The sequence below is a fragment of the Chionomys nivalis genome, chromosome 21 (assembly GCF_950005125.1).
Source record: "Chionomys nivalis chromosome 21, mChiNiv1.1, whole genome shotgun sequence".
Lineage (NCBI taxonomy): Eukaryota > Metazoa > Chordata > Mammalia > Rodentia > Cricetidae > Chionomys > Chionomys nivalis.
In genome coordinates, this window is record NC_080106.1 from 5,812,495 (window position 1) to 5,830,415 (window position 17,921).

Sequence of the window (17,921 nt, forward strand, 5' to 3'; positions counted from 1 at the left end):
GTAATCATGTTCAGATATGAATTTATTTTTTTATTTTTTTTTATTTTTTTTTATTTTTTTGGTTTTTCGAGACAGGGTTTCTCTGTGGCTTTGGAGCCTGTCCTGGAACTAGCTCTGTAGACCAGGCTGGTCTCGAACTCACAGAGATCCGCCTGCCTCTGCCTCCCGAGTGCTGGGATTAAAGGCGTGCGCCACCATCGCCCGGCCAGATATGAATTTATTAAGTGAGCATGCTTAGGAATAGGCAGAACTCTACCTGCACATGTCCAGACTCCTAAGTGAAACCCCCATCCTTCATTTGTTTAGGGAACACATTGCTTTGGTAAAGACTCCTATGCTTTCCTTGCCTTCTGCATGTAGGAAGTCCTTCTCAGTTCTCTGTTTGGCTGTTGTGACTATTCATGGTTGTGAAACTGACGAATTCTGGAATTAACTAAAACCCAGAGTTTGGTATACCTGTGAGGGATTTTTCTTAAAGATTTTGCACTAAATGGCACATTTTTAATCTGGATCACTTGAGTTAATTAGATCCAGCTATTGCATCTTGGGACACACACACACACACACACTCAAGAGGCAGAAGCAGTCGACTTTTCTAAGTTTAGGCCAGTCTGGACAACAGATGAAAGACCCTACAGACCCCCTCCTCAGAACCCACAGCAAGCAGGCTCCCTGGGAGAACGTCCTGTTTGCTTGAAAGATTCTCAGGATCAGCAGCTAGCCTGCTCTCGTGAGAGGAAAACAGGATATTTATAGGACATCTACAAAGCAGGATGACTGCAAAGTAGGATATCTATAAGATAAGAACAGGATGTCTGCTGCCAGACATCCATGCTGGGAGAGGAAAACCATTCATGCCCACCGCCTCATTCTGATAACCACGCTTCTGCTTCTGTAAATTGCTTTTTGCTGCCCTCTTTCCTATAAAAAGTCCTCCTCCCAGTCTGCAGGTGCGCAAGTCCTCCGGAAGACTTTGCCGCCCGCAGGTACCTGTGTCTACCTAATAAACCTCTTGCAGTTTGCATCCGACCCGTGGTCTCGGCCTGGTCTCTGGGTCCGGGGATCTCCACCTGAGGGAAGGTTCCAACCGGGGTCTTTCACAGAGTGAGTTTCAGGTACACAGATGGAGACTTGTCTTGAAAGACCTGGATAAATCCAGACCTCCCCAGCAGGAAGAAAATAGCCAAAAATCCAAGCAGGAAGAGAAGTATCAAAAATCTAGGATTAGCCGGTTAGTGACTGTGTTTCAGAAACTAGCTGAAGATAAAGTTAGATTGTAATCTTGAGAATAATCTTGAGAAACAGGGAGTTTCCCCCTTGTGATTGTCATTGTAATGTGTTTTAAGAACTAGCTGATTATGACCTTGGGAGTGGTCCTGAGAGGCAGGGGGGTGCCCCCTTGTAATCTTCACTGGTATTTTCGGAATTTTCTGTGACACACTCCCTGCCAGTTCTGGATCACTGGGCTGTGGTTTCTTCCCTTAAAAATCGGTTCTCCCGGTCACTCGGGGTCGAACTCTCCCCCTGCGTGGGTTATGAGTCTCGGCCCCAGTGCACTGGTTCCCGTCTCATCTCATCATTAAAGCCTCGTGTGATTGCAGCAAGGACGGTCTCTCGTGAGTTACTGGGGGGGTCGTGTTATCCCGAGACTTGAGTGAGAGTCTCCCCAGCACTGGGGGTCTTTCAGTCTCAACCCCCCCCCCCACAAAAGAAACCCAACAAATCAAAGAAAAAGATCAGCATCTAATCTGGATCACACCTTATGGTAGCAGCCTACAGATATAAAGACTATTGAAGAAAAAAGCCGTCTCTCTCTTTACTGCTCGCCCTAGCTCTGGGTACCAAGTTCATCCCTTTACTAGCAGGAGAGCCTGTTCTTTGGAACTTTGGTGCACACTGAAGAGCAGCTGACATCCAGCCTCATGGGCAGAGGAACTACTGGAGTCTTCAACTTCCCCTGCGTAGACGCCATTGTTGGACAAGCTGGATCACAGCTTGTGAGACATTCTCATAAATCCACTTTCTACATGCATGGAGAGACTGAGTTTTACCCGTCCTGCTCCTGTAGAGAGCCTTGACTTAATTTTTTTCTCCTGCCCGCTGAGGAAGATGAGCTGGCTAACAATAGTACTCAAAGACAGTCTGCCTAGCACCATGATTCTCTGCGTATTCAACTTACTCTGAAGACTTCACTTTGTAGTATTATTCATTTGTCAAGAGTTTGTCTTGAATTGTGGAAGAAAACTTAAAGCAATGGAGCCATCATCCAGCTTTCTGGTGGGAGACAGATCTATCATTTTGTTTTCTTATCTGGTCCCTGCATTTCTCTCCTGTTCTCTGAAGAGCCTGCGACTAACAGGTAGAAAGTTCCTTCAGTTCACCTGATCTCAGCATAAAGCCACAGAACAAACATCTCCTTTTGTGTCCTTAAATCTCTCTTTAAAGTTGTGAATACTCTGAGTACCCTTCCACCTTTGGAACAGGGAATCACTCCAGCCACGTGGAGGAAAGGCGTGTGCAAACAAGTCACTTAGTGTCCGGGAGGAGGAAGGGGAAGTTCCTATGGAATGCAGCAAGGTATCGGGATCAACAATTGGAGCATGGGGCAAGTGATATTGAAATGCAAATCTCTGTAGCTCCGGAAAAGCTTGGGTTCTGGGGTGGCAGACAGGGGCGGGAACATTGTGCGGTGTCTTTAAGCACCTCCTCACCCTAAGGGAGACGCTCTTGTCAATCAAGGGTCGCCAACCAACCAGGGTCTCCACGCCGAACTGCCAGTATGAAGCCGTGCAGGGTTCTTCCGGGAGCGTGGTTGCAGGCTTGGCTTTGTAGAGGAGCTGGTGCCAGTGTTTTCGTGTGCTGTGCTGTGAGCGCTGCTGCGAGGAGCTGTGAGGGTGGCCGTCGGCGAGCCGGGAAGACACAACATGGTGAGCGAGGGGCTGTGACCCCCGATAGCGAACAGCGGGTGGAGAGGTGCAGACGCCAGTGTGGCTGGGACTCCTTGGGGCTGGGTTAGTATCTGCGGTCAGATTCCCTGTTTGGTGAGTTCCCGAGTGGTCCCTGCAACTCCCTGGACCCAGGCACCGTCCTTTCAATAACTTTGCTCTGTGGGCTGCGCCTGTGAAGCGCATTGGGAGCAGGGAGCTCTGTGTGGAACCGTGTTTGTAGTTAACAATGGGCTTTTGGTGCAGCCGTGGAAGGCGGCTTGCCTAACTTGGAGAGGCCTGGTTTCTCCAGGATCTTCTAGACATTCCACACTTTAACCTTTATGTGTAAGGTCCATTTACAGCTAATTTTGTGGAGGTTGTAAAAGGCATCTCGTGTGTTGGGTAGCACTCCACCAATTAGCTGTGATGTAGAAGAGTAGAATTGGTGATAAAAAGGATTTACCAGCCGGGCGGTGGTGGTGCACGCCTTTAATTCCAGCACTTGGGAGGCAGAGGCAGGCGGATCTCTGTGAGTTCAAGACCAGTCTGGTCTACAAGAGCTAGTTCCAGGACAGGTTCCAAAACCACAGAGAAACCCTGTCTCAAAAAACAAACAAACAAAAAAAAGGATTTACCAATGCTTAGACCTAGTAAGGATTTAGAATTTAGAAATTAGATTTAGAATTTAGCTGAGGGAGGGCTGCCTCTAAAACACTCCAAAGATAATTATATGCTAAGCAGGCCTGGTAGAGATAAGGATGCTACGGTACACATTTTTTTTCCCTACCAGGATTGTCCTGCTATTGACTCTAAACCATTACAAAGGAGATGCATTTGATTGACAACCAGCCCATAGGCCCGTCCCCATATCAAAGAATGGGTCTCTGACAAGATCCTCAAGGAGGCCTTAGAGGGTCACAGCCGACCTTAAGGCCTGAAGCGCCTTAAAGTTCCAGTTTTACTTTTGTGAAAAGCATAGTAGAGAGATGGGCAGTGTGACACCAGGTGACGACTGTTTCAACAGTAAAACTCTGCTGTGGTAAGGGCTGGTCTGGTCAAGCAAGGCTTTCATTTAGGCCCTCAGGCAGGGGAGGAACATTCCTGGGAGAAGAAAGAACAGCCTGGGGTCTAGTCCTTTGGAGATTTGCCAAGGGCTTGATGTATTGAGAATAAAGCAGAGCCCCTTTTCTAAAACCGGGACTGTAGAGCTGGTAATGGTCTGGGTCCCGAGCCTTTGTGGAGGGTTCCATCCGATCCTGAGAAGCCACCTCTTCCCACCAGAGTTCCAAGGCCACTCAGGGCCTAGTCAGTAATGTTCTTTAGAAACCCTGTGTTCTCCTTGTGCAAAATTGTGTGCTAACCTCCTGAATTTGTCCCATTGTGTGATAATTTCTGCTGACTTCATAAAAAGTTCCCCGTTTATTTCCCTGTAAGTAGTAGGCAAGATGCTATTCTTCTTCTTCTTTTTAATATTTATTTATTTATTATGTATGCAATATTCTGTCTGTGTGTATGCCTGAAGGCCAGAAGAGGGCACCGGACCTCAATACAGATGGTTGTGAGCCACCATGTGGTTACTGGGAATTGAACTCAGGACCTTTGGAAGAGTAGGCAATGGTCTTAACCGCTGAGCCATCTCTCCAGCCCCCGATGCTATTCTTCTTAAGAAGCTTACTTGGCATGGGACACAGCTTGTGCAAGGCACCACAGCTTTTACCTTTTCTACCTTCTACTTTTCCTGTCGTTTTCATCCCCAGGCACTTTCCCCTCAGGACCCTGTCACTGAAGAATGACCTGCTGCATCAGGTCACTGGTGTCCTTCAGAAATATTTCTGATAATGTGTCCGTTGTGTAAGTCTTTTGAGCCTCCCTGTGTGGGATTTCCTGGGTAGGGAGAGGCTCTTTGCTTCAGAAGACTTTTGTATTAGTTTTTACTTCATCTGTGGTTCTTTTCACAGTAGAATAATTGTGCTGTTAGATGGTTTCATTTCTTAGTTTTTAGTGCTTTTTTGTTTCCTGTATCCTATCTTTGAATAGAGTCAATCTTTTCTTCTGGGAAGTATTGAGACTGAGTATAAGGAAGTACATTTTTCTGCCACAAAGCTTAGAAATGTTTTAGCTAAATTACATTTACCTTGTTTTTCAATTTTTAATTTATGAATTGCTTTATATATTCGAGCTGATTTGCTTGGTTGCGTTTCTAGAATTCATCTATGTATACTAGGCTGGGTTTACATTTGGGACAATCCTGCTGTTTTACAGAGCTGAGATTGCATGTATGTGACTAGTAAAATATCATTTCTCTTCCAGTTAATTTCTCCCCTATTATATAAATTAATGATTCTGTATTGCAGCAAATGTGAAATCTGCTAACAAATGTAGTTCTTGCTTGCTGGTAGACAGTCATTGGGATGGACATTTCCTGTTCTTCGGTTGGAAGTTAGGATATTTGTGTTCACATTACTTAAATGCAGGATACAGTTTCAGCCCTATGGAAGTATGGAGACCTTCTGTGTGTTTAAGCAAAACTATCATTACTTTTCTGAACCATTAACTATGTACCAGGAAGGTTCAGACAAATAGAAAATAAGGAACAAAGTTTCCTGCAGCCCCAGTCTGTGTTCTTTTAGGCCCCTGAGAACACTGGGTTTAAGAAGCATTCCTTTACTTTGTAGGTGCTGGGCTGGTTTATCATGTTGCAGCTGCTTTTCTTCCATTGAGGATCATAGCTGGCCAAAGTCCTGTTGAGAAATTCAGTGTTGTTGACTTGCAGATACTTATGTCTTGGTTTGTTTGCCCTACTTATCCACCCTTCATTATTTGAGGATTCCATGCCGGAATATAATGTATCTTGATCAAATTCACCCTTTATTTCTTCCCCTTTTATATCCCTGCCTCCTTTTGTTTCCTCTTCTCTACTTCATGGGCAAATTTTAGACTCACTGAGTTCACTTAGTGTATGGAAAGGAATGTGATTATTTGGCTTCTAGGTCCAGCTCACAGTCCATCATGCTGGCAAGTCAGTCAGGAACTCAGGGCAGAAGCCTGGAGGCAGGAAGTGAAAGAGACCCTGGAGGAATGCTGCTAACTGGCTTCTTCTCCCTTGGCTTCCTCAGTGCCCTTTCTTTATTCTTTCCTTTTTTTTGGTTGAAAACAGATTTCCACACTGTATAGTTTGATTATGATTTCTCCTTCCCTAACTCCTCCCAGATCTTCCTCTCCCATCTAAATCCAAACTTTTTCTCTCTCATTGGAAGCCAAATAGACATCTAAAAATTGTTTGCTTTCTCACACATTGCAGTACCACCTGCCCAGTAAGAGTACAGCTCCAGAGTGGGCCTTCCCTCATAAGTCATTAATCGAGAAAACTCCCTATAGTAGAAGTTTATCTTCCCAAATATTCCTAGTTTATGTCATGTTGGGGAAACACCAACCAGGACAAGGACCTAGAGTCAATGTGGGCTGTGCAGTGAGAACCTATCTGAAAAGAAAATCTAATTAAGCAAGCAAGGGAATGAATGAATGAGCCCTCATAATTAGTTCATCTTTTAGCTTTACTCTTTTCGAATAAATTGATTGTCTTTCCAAGCCTCTGGAAGATTTGGTTATGAAAGCACCTAGTATTTTTGTCTTTTCTTAAGTTTGACTTTTAACCAATTTAATTTTGGTCAAAGGTATAAAACATGGGGACTTTGGATGTGAATAGGACCTGCTCCATGTATCATACACTTTGGTCTTTATTCCTGAAGCACATCTCAGGATGATGCCTGAGGATTAACTCCCATAGTCATCCTCTGGCTCCCTCGTGAACATTGCAAATACCAGTCCGTAGCTCATTTCTCAGGCAGCATATATGTTACAGGCAAAAGGGAGAACAAAGAGCAGTAGAGTCAGGTAACCACCTCCCTGCACTGTCCTGGAGGAAGCTCAAGCAGAAGTCATTGGGCACCAGATAATGACAGAAGTCACAAAACAATCCCACACCAGTTTAGAATTATGATTAATAAAAGGGTTATTTATTTAAGGGAAAACTTACAGATCGCTGTCCTAAACAACAGTCCTCTGCCCAACTAGGAACAGTCTAGCACCCAGGAGCAGGAAGCAAGAGGGCAGGTGGACGGTTCTCACTACTTTTACAGTATAAGAGACCATGCGAAGCAGCTTCTATTCTTTTTGGTTTTTCGAGACAGGGTTTCTCTGTAGCTTTGGAGCCTGTCCCGGAACTAGCTCTTGTAGACCAGGCTGGCCTCGAACTCACAGAGATCCGCCTGCCTCTGCCTCCCGAGTGCTGGGATTAAAGGCGTGCGCCACCACCACCCGGCGCAGCTTCTATTCTTTAACACGGAGTGCCTCCAGCTGGCACACATCAGCCCAAATTTTAATAGAAAAATGGGCTCTTTCATCTGGGCAAAAATGCTCTTTCTATGGGGTAACACAGGTGTCACTCATAGCCTTCAAGGTTACTGGAAAAAACAGCAGGCAAACTTGAAGTCAAATGACTTCTTTAAGTCAGAAATGGCTCCAGGTGGAACCTGAGTCACTCGTGGACTCCCACATTACCCGGAGATAATGTCTGTCCTTCTTGCTGAGGTGTGTTTCCTGTATTCAGCAGAAGGATCAACCCTGTTTCCACATGCATTCTGTTAGTCTGTGTCCTTCTTGTTTGGTGTTTGAGATCATTTATATTGAGAGAAGTCAATGGTGGTTGATTGATTCTTCTTATGTTGTTGTTTGTGTGGGGGGGGAAGAGGGAGGGAGGGGGAGAGAGGGAGAGAGGGAGGGAGGGAGGGAGGGAGAATTTCCCTTCTTTTGGCTTTGGTGGTGTGAGATTATCTCCTTTTCTGTGTTTCCATAGGTATAGTTATCCTCTGTGGTTGGAGAAAGCTAAGAAGCCCCTTCTGAAGGGCTGAATTTGTAGATCGATATTGCTTAAATTTGATTCATTGTGGAATCTCCATCTGCTATGTATAGTAGTCTTGGTCTGCATCTCTGGTCTCTTGGAATCTGTAGCACATGTATTCAGGCCCTTCTGGCTTTTAGAATCTTCATTGAGAAATCATGTAATTCTTATAGGCCTACCTTCATGTCTTGTTTGGTGTTTTCTCCTTGAAGCTTTCTTTATTCTGTATGTTTAATGTTTTGAATATAATGTCATAAGGGGATTCTTTTTTTCTGGGTCAATCGATTTGTTTTTTTAAATTATTATTTATTATGTATACAACATTCCTTTCATGTATGCCTGCAGGCCAGAAGAGGGCACCAGACCTCATTACAGATGGTTGTGCGCCACCATGTGGTTGCTGGGAATTGAACTCAGGACCTCTGTCTGGAAGAGCAGTCAGTGCTCTTAACCTCTGAGCCATCTCTCCAGCCCCTGATTTGCTCTTTTGTATTTTTAAAACTAGTTAGTTAGATTTGCTATTATCAGAATTATGGAGGTTGTTGATATTATAAACTGTTCCTGTTTGTATAGATTGCGGTTTGGTCTGTATACAGGTGCCTGGACTGGGTTTCTTCCGTAACCAAATTGGTGACCATCCTAATTGTCATCATAGAACCTTCATCCAGTATCTGGTGGATGCAAAGGCAGAGATCCACAGCCAAGCACTTTGCCAAGCTCTGGGAGTCCAGTTGAAGAGAGGGAGGAGGGATTATATGAGCAGGGTAGGGGGTCAAGACCACGATGGGGAAACCCGCGGAGAAAGCTGACTGCGGATCTTGGGAGCTCACAGGCTCGAGACTGACAGCTAAGGAGCCTGCATGGGGCCAGTCTAGGCCCTCTGCATGTGTGTGACAGTGTGCTGAAGCAGGATTAATAAAAACTCAGAGAAATTGGGGTTCCACCTGAAGATCTGAAAAGCAAGGCAGCCAGCCACTGGCTCTTACCTCAACCTCAGTCTGAAATGGCAATCCTGCCTCCAGAAATCTCAGAATGAGACTGAGACTGAGAGCTGTCTTTTCCCATTTTATAATCCTTTCAAGTTCTGGGATTAAAGGCATGCACTGCCCAGTTTCTATGGCAACTAGTGTGACTGCTGGGATTAAAGTTGTGTGTTTTCACTGCCTGGTTTGTAACGCTGAGCAGTGGGGCTGTTTTACTCTCTGATCTTCAGGAAAGTTTTATTTATTTATTTTTTTAAATTAATTTATGAAAGTTTTATTTATTAAAATACGAATGAAATGCCACTACATTTCAAGTATGTGGCTTGGTTTGTTTGTGGGGCTTATAGCATTGGAACTGGTATCTGTCCCTAGTGCCTAGGTCAGCCTTGATGCAGGGAGGAGCTTGGTTCTGCCTCAGTTTGATATGTAAGCCTTGTTGGCTCCCTTAGGAGGCCTTACCGTTTCTTAGGAGTTGGGGCTGGGGTAGAAATGACACAGAGGAAGGGAATGGGAGAAGAGGAAGGAGGGGAAACTGGTTGGTATGTAAAATAGATTTAAAAATTCATAAAAAAGAATTGTGTTAATTGCAGTGAGCATGGCAAAGACTAAAATAACTGGCAGCAAAGGCTGGAAGTGGGAGAAAATAGAATAGAAAGGTTGTGAGCAGGAAGGAGAGAATCCCGGTTAGTATAGCAAGGCCACACTTTAGTATGCTAAACACAGGGCTCATGAAGAAGGGCTCTTAAAGAAATCCCACACTAGCTCAGAATCGAGAATAATAGGTGGTAATTTATTTAGGGGTAGACCCACAAATTATTATCTTCTACTGGAATGGAGAACCGCGACCAAATCCCACAGCCAGGAAAAAGAGAGGCCAAGCACTTTACTCAGCATAAATAGTATAAGAGGCCACGCCCAAGTGAGCTGATAACTTAAAGGCTATTGGCTGTAGGGTCTCCTATAGCACCTCCCCCATATTAGAATATGATACAATAAACAACTGTATCAAATGAAGACAATGACCTCAAAATGTAAACGATGGGCCGGGCGGTGGTGGCGCACGCCTTTAATCCCAGCACTCGGGAGGCAGAGGCAGGCGAATCTCTGTGAGTTCGAGACCAGCCTGGTCTACAAAAGCTAGTTCCAGGACAGGCTCCAAAACCACAGAGAAACCCTGTCTCGAAAAACCAAAAAAAAAAAAAAAAAAAAAAAAAAGTAAACGATGTATAAGTATCTTGATTAGAGGTAGAAATGTGCATTGCAATATGATAAATATATATCTATTACTCACTATTATTATTAGTGTGAGTAAGCTCACGCTAATTTATTATCCCATCCAATTCCCTCACTTGTTTTTTTTTCAGAGATAAAATACATAATTTTCCCCCAACCCTCAACTCTATACCAATTATAATCCTAAGTGATGTCCCTAACCCTGAGGGCAAACTTTGTTGGGCGAGGGTAATTTGTCTTCTAGAATTACTTCCAGCTGTCATGGGGGCGATGTTCTTTCTATGGGATCCTATGAAAGTAAAATGATGATTAAGTTCCAGATTACTGTCTGGTATAATTGCAAATAGTCTCTGAGTATTTGGTAGGGATTTTCTGAGGTTCCTATTTGGAGTTCTGGTCAGAATGTTGTAAAGAAGTGTACCATTTCAGCTAACCAAGTTGGAACCATCTTGAGCAGCTGGTACCCAAAACAAGTCTTTTTGGTTTTTCGAGACAGGGTTTCTCTGGTTTTGGAGCCTGTCCTGGAACTAGCTCTTGTAGACCAGGCTGGTCTCGAACTCACAGAGATCCGCCTGCCTCTGCCTCCCGAGTGCTGGGATTAAAGGCGTGCGCCACTACCGCCCGCCCCAAAACAGGTCTTATAGTAGCCCTATCAGCATCATGACATCATATCAACTAGGTGGAGTTGTTTTTGTAGGACCCCACCTTCCTGGAAACTTCAAAGATTACTGCAGGAAAATTCATTGTTCGTTGTAGAAACCTTAAACATTATTTATATAGACATATACAGACTTATATAGTCAATGAAGGTATGATAGAGACAAAAATAGGAATGAAGAAAAGTAAAATTTTTTTCTAAATTCTTTTCTTTCTGTCCCATATCAGATAACTCTTGATATGAGACAGAAACTCTGTTTAAGTCTGTACTTCATTTTTTAAAAATTGGATTATGTGATCTTTTGTTATCCAATTTCTTGAGTTCTTTGTATATTTTGGAGATCAGACCTCTGTCTGATGTCGGGTTAGTGAAGATCTTTTCCCATTCTGTAGGCTGTCGTTTTGTCTTGTTGACCGTGTCCTTTGCTTTACAGAAGCTTTTCAGTTTCAGGAGGTCCCGTTTATTAATTGTTTCTCTCAGTGTCTGTGCTGCTGGGGTTATATTTAGGAAGTGGTTCCCTGTGCCAATGCGTTCTAGTGTACTTCCCACTTTCTCTTCTATAAGGTTCAGTATGGCTGGCTTTATGTTGAGGTTTTTGATCCATTGAGTTTTTCATTTTTCTATATGTTGATATCCAGTTATGCCAGCACCACTTGTTAAATATGCTTTCTTTTTTCCATTTGATGTTTTTTTGCTTCTTTATCAAATATCAAGTGTTCGAAGATGTGTGGATTGATATCCGGGTCTTCTGTTCAGTTCGATTGGTCCTCCCGTCTGTTCTTATTCCAGTACCAGGCTGTTTTCAGTACTGTAGCTCTGTAGTAGAGTTTGAAGTCAGGGATTGTGATGCCTCTAGAAGTTCTTTTATTGCCCAGGATTGTTTTGACTATACAGGGTCTCTTTTTAAGATTTGTTTATAATGTATACAATGTTCTGTCTTAGTGTATCCCTTCCAAGCAGTAGAGGGCACTACATTTCACTATGGATTGTTGTGAGCCACCATGTGATTACTGAAATTTGAACTCAGGACCTCTCGAAGAGTAGCCAGTATTCTTAACTGCTGAGCCATCTCTCCAGTCCCCTGGAGACAGGGTCTTAATAGGTACTTCTGAGAGTCCTGGAATTGGCTGTATAGACTAGGCTGGCATTCAACTCTGAGACAGATGTAACTGCCTCTGAATTTTTTTTATTTTGTTTTGTTTTGTTTTTTCGTGACAGGGTTTCTCTGTAGCTTTGGTGCCTGCCCCGGAACTAGCTCTTGTAGACCAGGCTGGCCTTGAACTCCCAGAGATCCGCCTGCCTCTGCCTCCCGAGTGCTGGGATTAAAGGCGTGCGCCACCACCGCCCGGCTTGCCTCTGAATTTTGAGTGCAGTGGTTAAAGGTATCAGCCAATACACCCAGCTTGTACATCTTATTTTTCTTTCTTGTAGTTAGTGATTGTATACATTCATTCGTGTGTACTCTGAACTGTTGGTTTGTTTCCATTTGTTGATCTGTTTACTTGTATCTCTCTGTTTTTTCATAGTCATTTCTCTTGCACGATGATCTCCCGTTTACAGTGTACAGAAATGACAGAGGTGAAGCTCCTATTCAGTTTCCTTCTAAAGTGACTTGGGGATTGCCTTATAATGTCTATCATGTAATAAGTATGAGGAACACCACAATTATATGACAATACTGTCAAAGAAGTATATATTTACAATGTCACTCTCATGCTTTCTGTTGTACACATGTATGGGTCATTTCAGAAGGCAGTGACCTATGATGATGTGCATGTTGACTTCAGTTGGGAAGAGTGGAAGTTGCTGGATCCTTTCCAGAAGAATCTCTACAAAGATGTGATGCTGGAGACCTACAGGAACCTCACTGCCATAGGTAAGACTGGATCTTCCTTCAGGTTTTGAAATAAGGGGAGAACTGTTACCTTGATTCTTGCTGCTCTTCTGTAGTTTGATTGAGAAAGAAGAGTGAGGTGAATAAATCAGGCATGGTTCTTTTTTGTTGTTGTTGTTGTTTTTGTTTTGTTTTTTGTTTTTTGAGACAGGGTTTCTCTGTGGTTTTGGAGCCTGTCCTGGAACTAGCTCTTGTAGACCAGGCTGGCCTCGAACTCACAGAGATCCACCTGCCTCTGCCTCCCAAGTGCTGGGATTAAAGGCGTGCGCCACCACCGCCCGGCCTGGCATGGTTCTAAGGTTCACTGAAGATAGTAAATTAAAGTTTGTGCTATTTTGAATAATATATCATACATTTTCTGGTACTATATTTTAGGATACAGTTGGGAAGACCATAATATTGAGGAACATTGTCAAAGTTCTCAAAGACATGGAAGGTAATTATCCTGTGCAAGCTGATACAAACGTGCCTCTGAAGGGATTGTAATGTGTCCTGGAAGTTGTAAACAGAAGCGACAGTGTAAATAAACATAAATTCTCACAAAACCATGTACCTCAATTTCAGGTAGGTGAATTGCATTTGCAAGGCATTCTATTAAGAAAGAAGACAAGGAAATAGTCCCTTAATAGATATCACCATTTGAATCATCAAACTGCCAATCTATTTAATTTTATACCATTCATATTACAAAATGTATACATGTTAAAGAGGTGATAAGTATATCTCCAAAATTTTCTAATAAGCATACAGCCCATAGTAAAATTAGTGTTACTCATATACTTATTGTTTCTGTGCTAGGTTTACTGAGAGCTGCAGTTAGGGCCAAGAGTCAAGGTGTAGTTGTTACCAAGAAATCTTAATACATATAAAACATGTCTAATAGGAATAGAAAGCCAAATTATGTGAATTCAATATGGAAGCCTATTATTCATTATTCTTCCTTTACTAAGTATATCATATGTCACTCGTTATAAGTCATGAGCATAGGGATATGGACAGACATAGCATATTGCTCTCTGAGAACAAATAGAAGTTATGTAGCAGTCCCTACATTGAATATACTTCTTGAATTTGATTCAAGTATACAAGTATTTGGTTTCCCAGCTTCAGTACATCAACAAACACTGCAGAAAAGCCCTATGAGCACTAGGACTGAGCATAAACTTCTGTTTGTCCTAGGTGACTTAACAATAGAGTATGAGTCTAAAGTATAGGATAATTTATAAATGCAGTAAGAGTGGTGACGCTCTGTTTTTCCAGCTCTCTTGAAATAGGTGCAAAATCTCATATAGAAAAATATTCTGGAGCTGGAGAGATGGCTCAGAGGTTAAGAGCACTGACTGCTCTTCCAGAGGTCCTGAGTTTAATTCCCAGCAACCACTTGGTGGCTCACAGCCATCTGTAATGAGATCTGGTGCCCTCTTCTGGCCAGCAATCATACAGATAGACAGAACACTGTATACATAATAAATAAATAAATATTTTAAAAAAGAATATTCTGTATATGTGAATCATGTAATATTCTGTGAATATACCATTACAGGTATCTTTAAAGACGCAAAACAGCCCATAATAAAGGGGAACAAAATGACTCTAAACACAGTGATGATTTCTCTTTAAGATTGGACCAAAATGTAAAATTCATACAGATTTATTGATTCAACAGTGTATTGAATGTGGTAAAGGTTTTACCTGTGCCAATTATCCCTGCAGGCATGAAAGAAGTCATATGGGAGAGAAACCTTCTGTATATACTCAGTGTGTTAAAGCCTTTGCATATGACAGTCATCTTCAAAGGCATGAAAGCACACATGCTGGAGAAAAACCCTATAAATCTAGCCAATGTGGTAAAGCCTTTGCATGTGATAGACATCTTCAAATGCATAAAAGAACAAATGCTGGAGAAAAGCCCTATGAATGTAATGAATGTGGTAAAACCTTCGCACAACGCTATCTTCTCCAAAAACATAAAAGAAGAACACATCATAAAAGAAGAACTGACGAGAAACTCTATGAATGTCATCATTGTGGTAAAGCCTTTAAATCTCCTAATTATCTTCAAATACATAAAAGAACGCATACTGGTGAGAAACCCTATGAATGCAGTCAATGTGGTAAAACCTTTACATGTCATAATTTTCTTCAACTACATACAAGAGTACATACTGGAGAGAAACCCTATGAATGTGATCATTGTGGTAAAGCATTTGCACGTAATACTAATTTTCGAACACATAAAAGAACACACACTGGAGAGAAACCCTATGAATGTAATCAATGTGGTAAAGCGTTTGCACATCATAGAAATCTTCGTGCACATAAAAGAACACACACTGGAGAGAAACCCTATGAATGTAAACAATGTGGTAAAGCGTTTGCACGTCATGGTAATCTTCATGCACATAAAAGAACACACACTGGAGAGAAACCCTATGAATGCAATCAATGTGGTAAAGCCTTTGCTCACCCCAGTCATCTTCAAACACATAAAAGAACACATACTGGAGAGAAACCCTATGAATGCAATCAATGTGGTAAAGCCTTTGCACAACAAATTACTCTTCAAACACATGAAAGAATACATACTGGAGAGAAACCCTATGAATGCCAACAATGTGGTAAAGCCTTTTCAGACCACAGTCATCTCCGAACACATAGAAGAACACATACTGCAGAGAAACGGAAACTACCCTCCAAATGTAATCAAAGTGGTAAAGTATTTTCATATTATGGCTTTCTTAAAAAGCATGAAAGTAAACATGCTGGTCAATAAAGCAGCGGCGGAAAAAAAAAAAAAAAAGAAAGTAAACATGCTATAGAGAAACTATGAATGTTATCAACATGGTAAAGTCTTTGCTTATCAATGCTCCTAACATGCATAAAAGAACACATACTGGAGTGAAACCCTATAACTGTAATCAATGTGGTAAAGCTTTTTGTACAACATAATCTTCCCCAAACAAATCAACACACTGGAGAGAAATCCTATGATTGTCTCAATACCTGTGTTATAGGAATGAATGCTTAAAAGAGAAAAACTTTAATCAGTGAAAAATTGTTGTTTACAGAGTTATTTTAATTATGTGATGTCAGTGTGTGTTTGTGTTGGTATATGAATATGCATACTAGTTCCCAAGAATGTTAAAACCCTGGGTCCTCTTGTAGCAAGAATTATAGGAAGATGTCAGGAGTCGTACCTTGGTTCTGGGAATGAACTTTTCCTAACTACCCCGTCATGTCTCCCAGACCTATAAATTCTTTAAATACTATTGTGTGATTCAAAGTCCTAAGGACATAAAAGAGATTTAAGGATACGTTTGAACTCATGATCCTCATATGTCCAGTCCAGGGTAAAGGCCAAGGGTAGATGGTATGCTCCAAATGTGTGCTGTTTTGTCGACACAATAGAAGAGATTATAATAAACATTAAATACTTCATGTGTGTATCAAAACTGTATTTTCATTTATCTGGCTGGTAGAGCTAGATATAATAAAATAGAATAATCAGCAGTCAGCTGTGTATCTCATACCATAGTTTGATGTTCTATATAAAGTTGGTTGTTCCATGCTTCTCCATGTCCCCATTGTTTAACAGTTTTCAATTTTTTCTTGAAATGCTCTCCTACAGGGTTTATCCAGAGATGCCAGGTAATGTAATGACAGTAAGATTTATTTTGTCACATTTATGTTGTATGTAATATGACTATGAATTTGTAGGCCGTGACAGATATGTAGAGATCAGAAGGCAGCTTTGTGTTGTCTACTTTTGGTATTCTTTATATGGTTATTAAGGTCAGGACTGGAGCCTTGCAGACCACAGATCTTGTACCTTCAGGTACAAGAGTAGGTGTAGGTGGAGACTGCTCATTCATTTACCGGCCACTCAGAACCCAATAATAACACCGAAACTGTATTAATTACAATACTGTTTGGCCAATGGCTTAGGCATATTTTTAGCTGTTACATCTTAAATTAACCCATGTCATTAGGTCATACTACAAAAACCTGTACTCCACAAAATTGGACAACATAAAGAAATGGACAATTTTCTACTTAGATACCATAAACCAAAATTAAATCAAGATGAGGTGCATTTTATTTTATTTTATTTTTTGTTTTGTTTTGTTTTTCGAGACAGGGTTTCTCTGTGGTTTTGGAGCCTGTCCTGGAACTAGCTCTTGTAGACCAGGCTGGCCTCGAACTCACAGAGATCCGCCTGCCTCTGCCTCCCGAGTGCTGGGATTAAAGGGATGAGGTGCATTTTAAATATACCTATAAAGTGCAAGGAAATAGAAGCTGTCATCAAAAGTCTCCCAACCAAAAGAAGAAAAAAGAAACCAGGGCCAGATGGTTTCAGTCCAGAATTCTAGCAAATACCTATATTCCTTGATGTATTTCACATAAGAGAAACATAAGGAACATTGCCAAACTCTTTTTATGAGACTTAACAGTCACCCTGATACTGAAGCCACACAGACTCAATCAAGAAAGAATTACAGACCTATCTCACTCATGAACATAGATGCAAAAATACTCAAGAAAATACTAGCAAACCGAATCAAAGAACACATCAATAATACTCATCTACCATGATCAAGTCAACTTCATACCTGAGGTGCAGGGATGGTTCATCATATAAAAATCTATCATTGCAATCCAACATATAAATAAACTGCAAAGAAAAACCATATGATCACCTCATTTAGATGGTGAAAAGACATTTGACAAAATCCAACACCCCTTTATGGTAAAAGTCTTGGAGAGATCAGGAATACAAGGATCATATCTAAACATAATAAAAGCAATATACAACAAGCTTACAACCAACATCAAATTAAATGAAGAGAAACTCAAAGTGATTCTATTAAAAGCAGGAAAAAGACAATGCTGTCCATTCTCTCCATATCTATTCAAGACAATTCTTGAAGTTCTGGCTAGAGCAACAAGACAACAAAAGGAGATCAAGAAGATTCAAATTAGAAAGAAGTCAGACTTTTGTTATTTCCAGATGATATGGTAGTATATATAAGTGAAGCCAAAAACCCTACCAGGGAACTCCTACCATTGATAAATACCTTCAGTAATGTGGCAGGATACAAGATCAACTCAAAAAAATCATTAGCCCTCTATAGAAATAATAAAGAAGCTGAGAAAGAAACATCACCTTTTTCAATATCCACAAGTAAGATAAACGATGTTGGGGGTAACACTGACCCAAGCAGTAAAAGACCTATTTGACAAGGACTTTAAGTTCTTGAAAAAAGAAATTGAAAAAAATTACAGAAAATGGAAAGATCTCCCATGTTCTTGGATAGGTAGGATTAAC

At 41.5% G+C, this 17,921-nt stretch overlaps 1 protein-coding gene across 1 annotated transcript in view; it reads left to right on the forward strand.

Moving 5' to 3' along the window:
* Positions 1-2,803: 2,803 nt before the first annotated feature.
* Positions 2,804-17,921, forward strand: part of LOC130863320 (zinc finger protein 431-like) — a 56,679-nt gene continuing 41,561 nt past the window's right edge. The window contains exons 1-5 of the mRNA XM_057753239.1: positions 2,804-2,927; positions 12,451-12,577; positions 12,971-13,031; positions 14,309-14,679; positions 16,224-16,243. Of these exons, the coding sequence (XP_057609222.1) occupies positions 2,925-2,927; positions 12,451-12,577; positions 12,971-13,031; positions 14,309-14,679; positions 16,224-16,243 (582 nt within the window). The 5' untranslated portion in view covers positions 2,804-2,924. The remainder of the gene's footprint in view (positions 2,928-12,450; positions 12,578-12,970; positions 13,032-14,308; positions 14,680-16,223; positions 16,244-17,921) is intronic.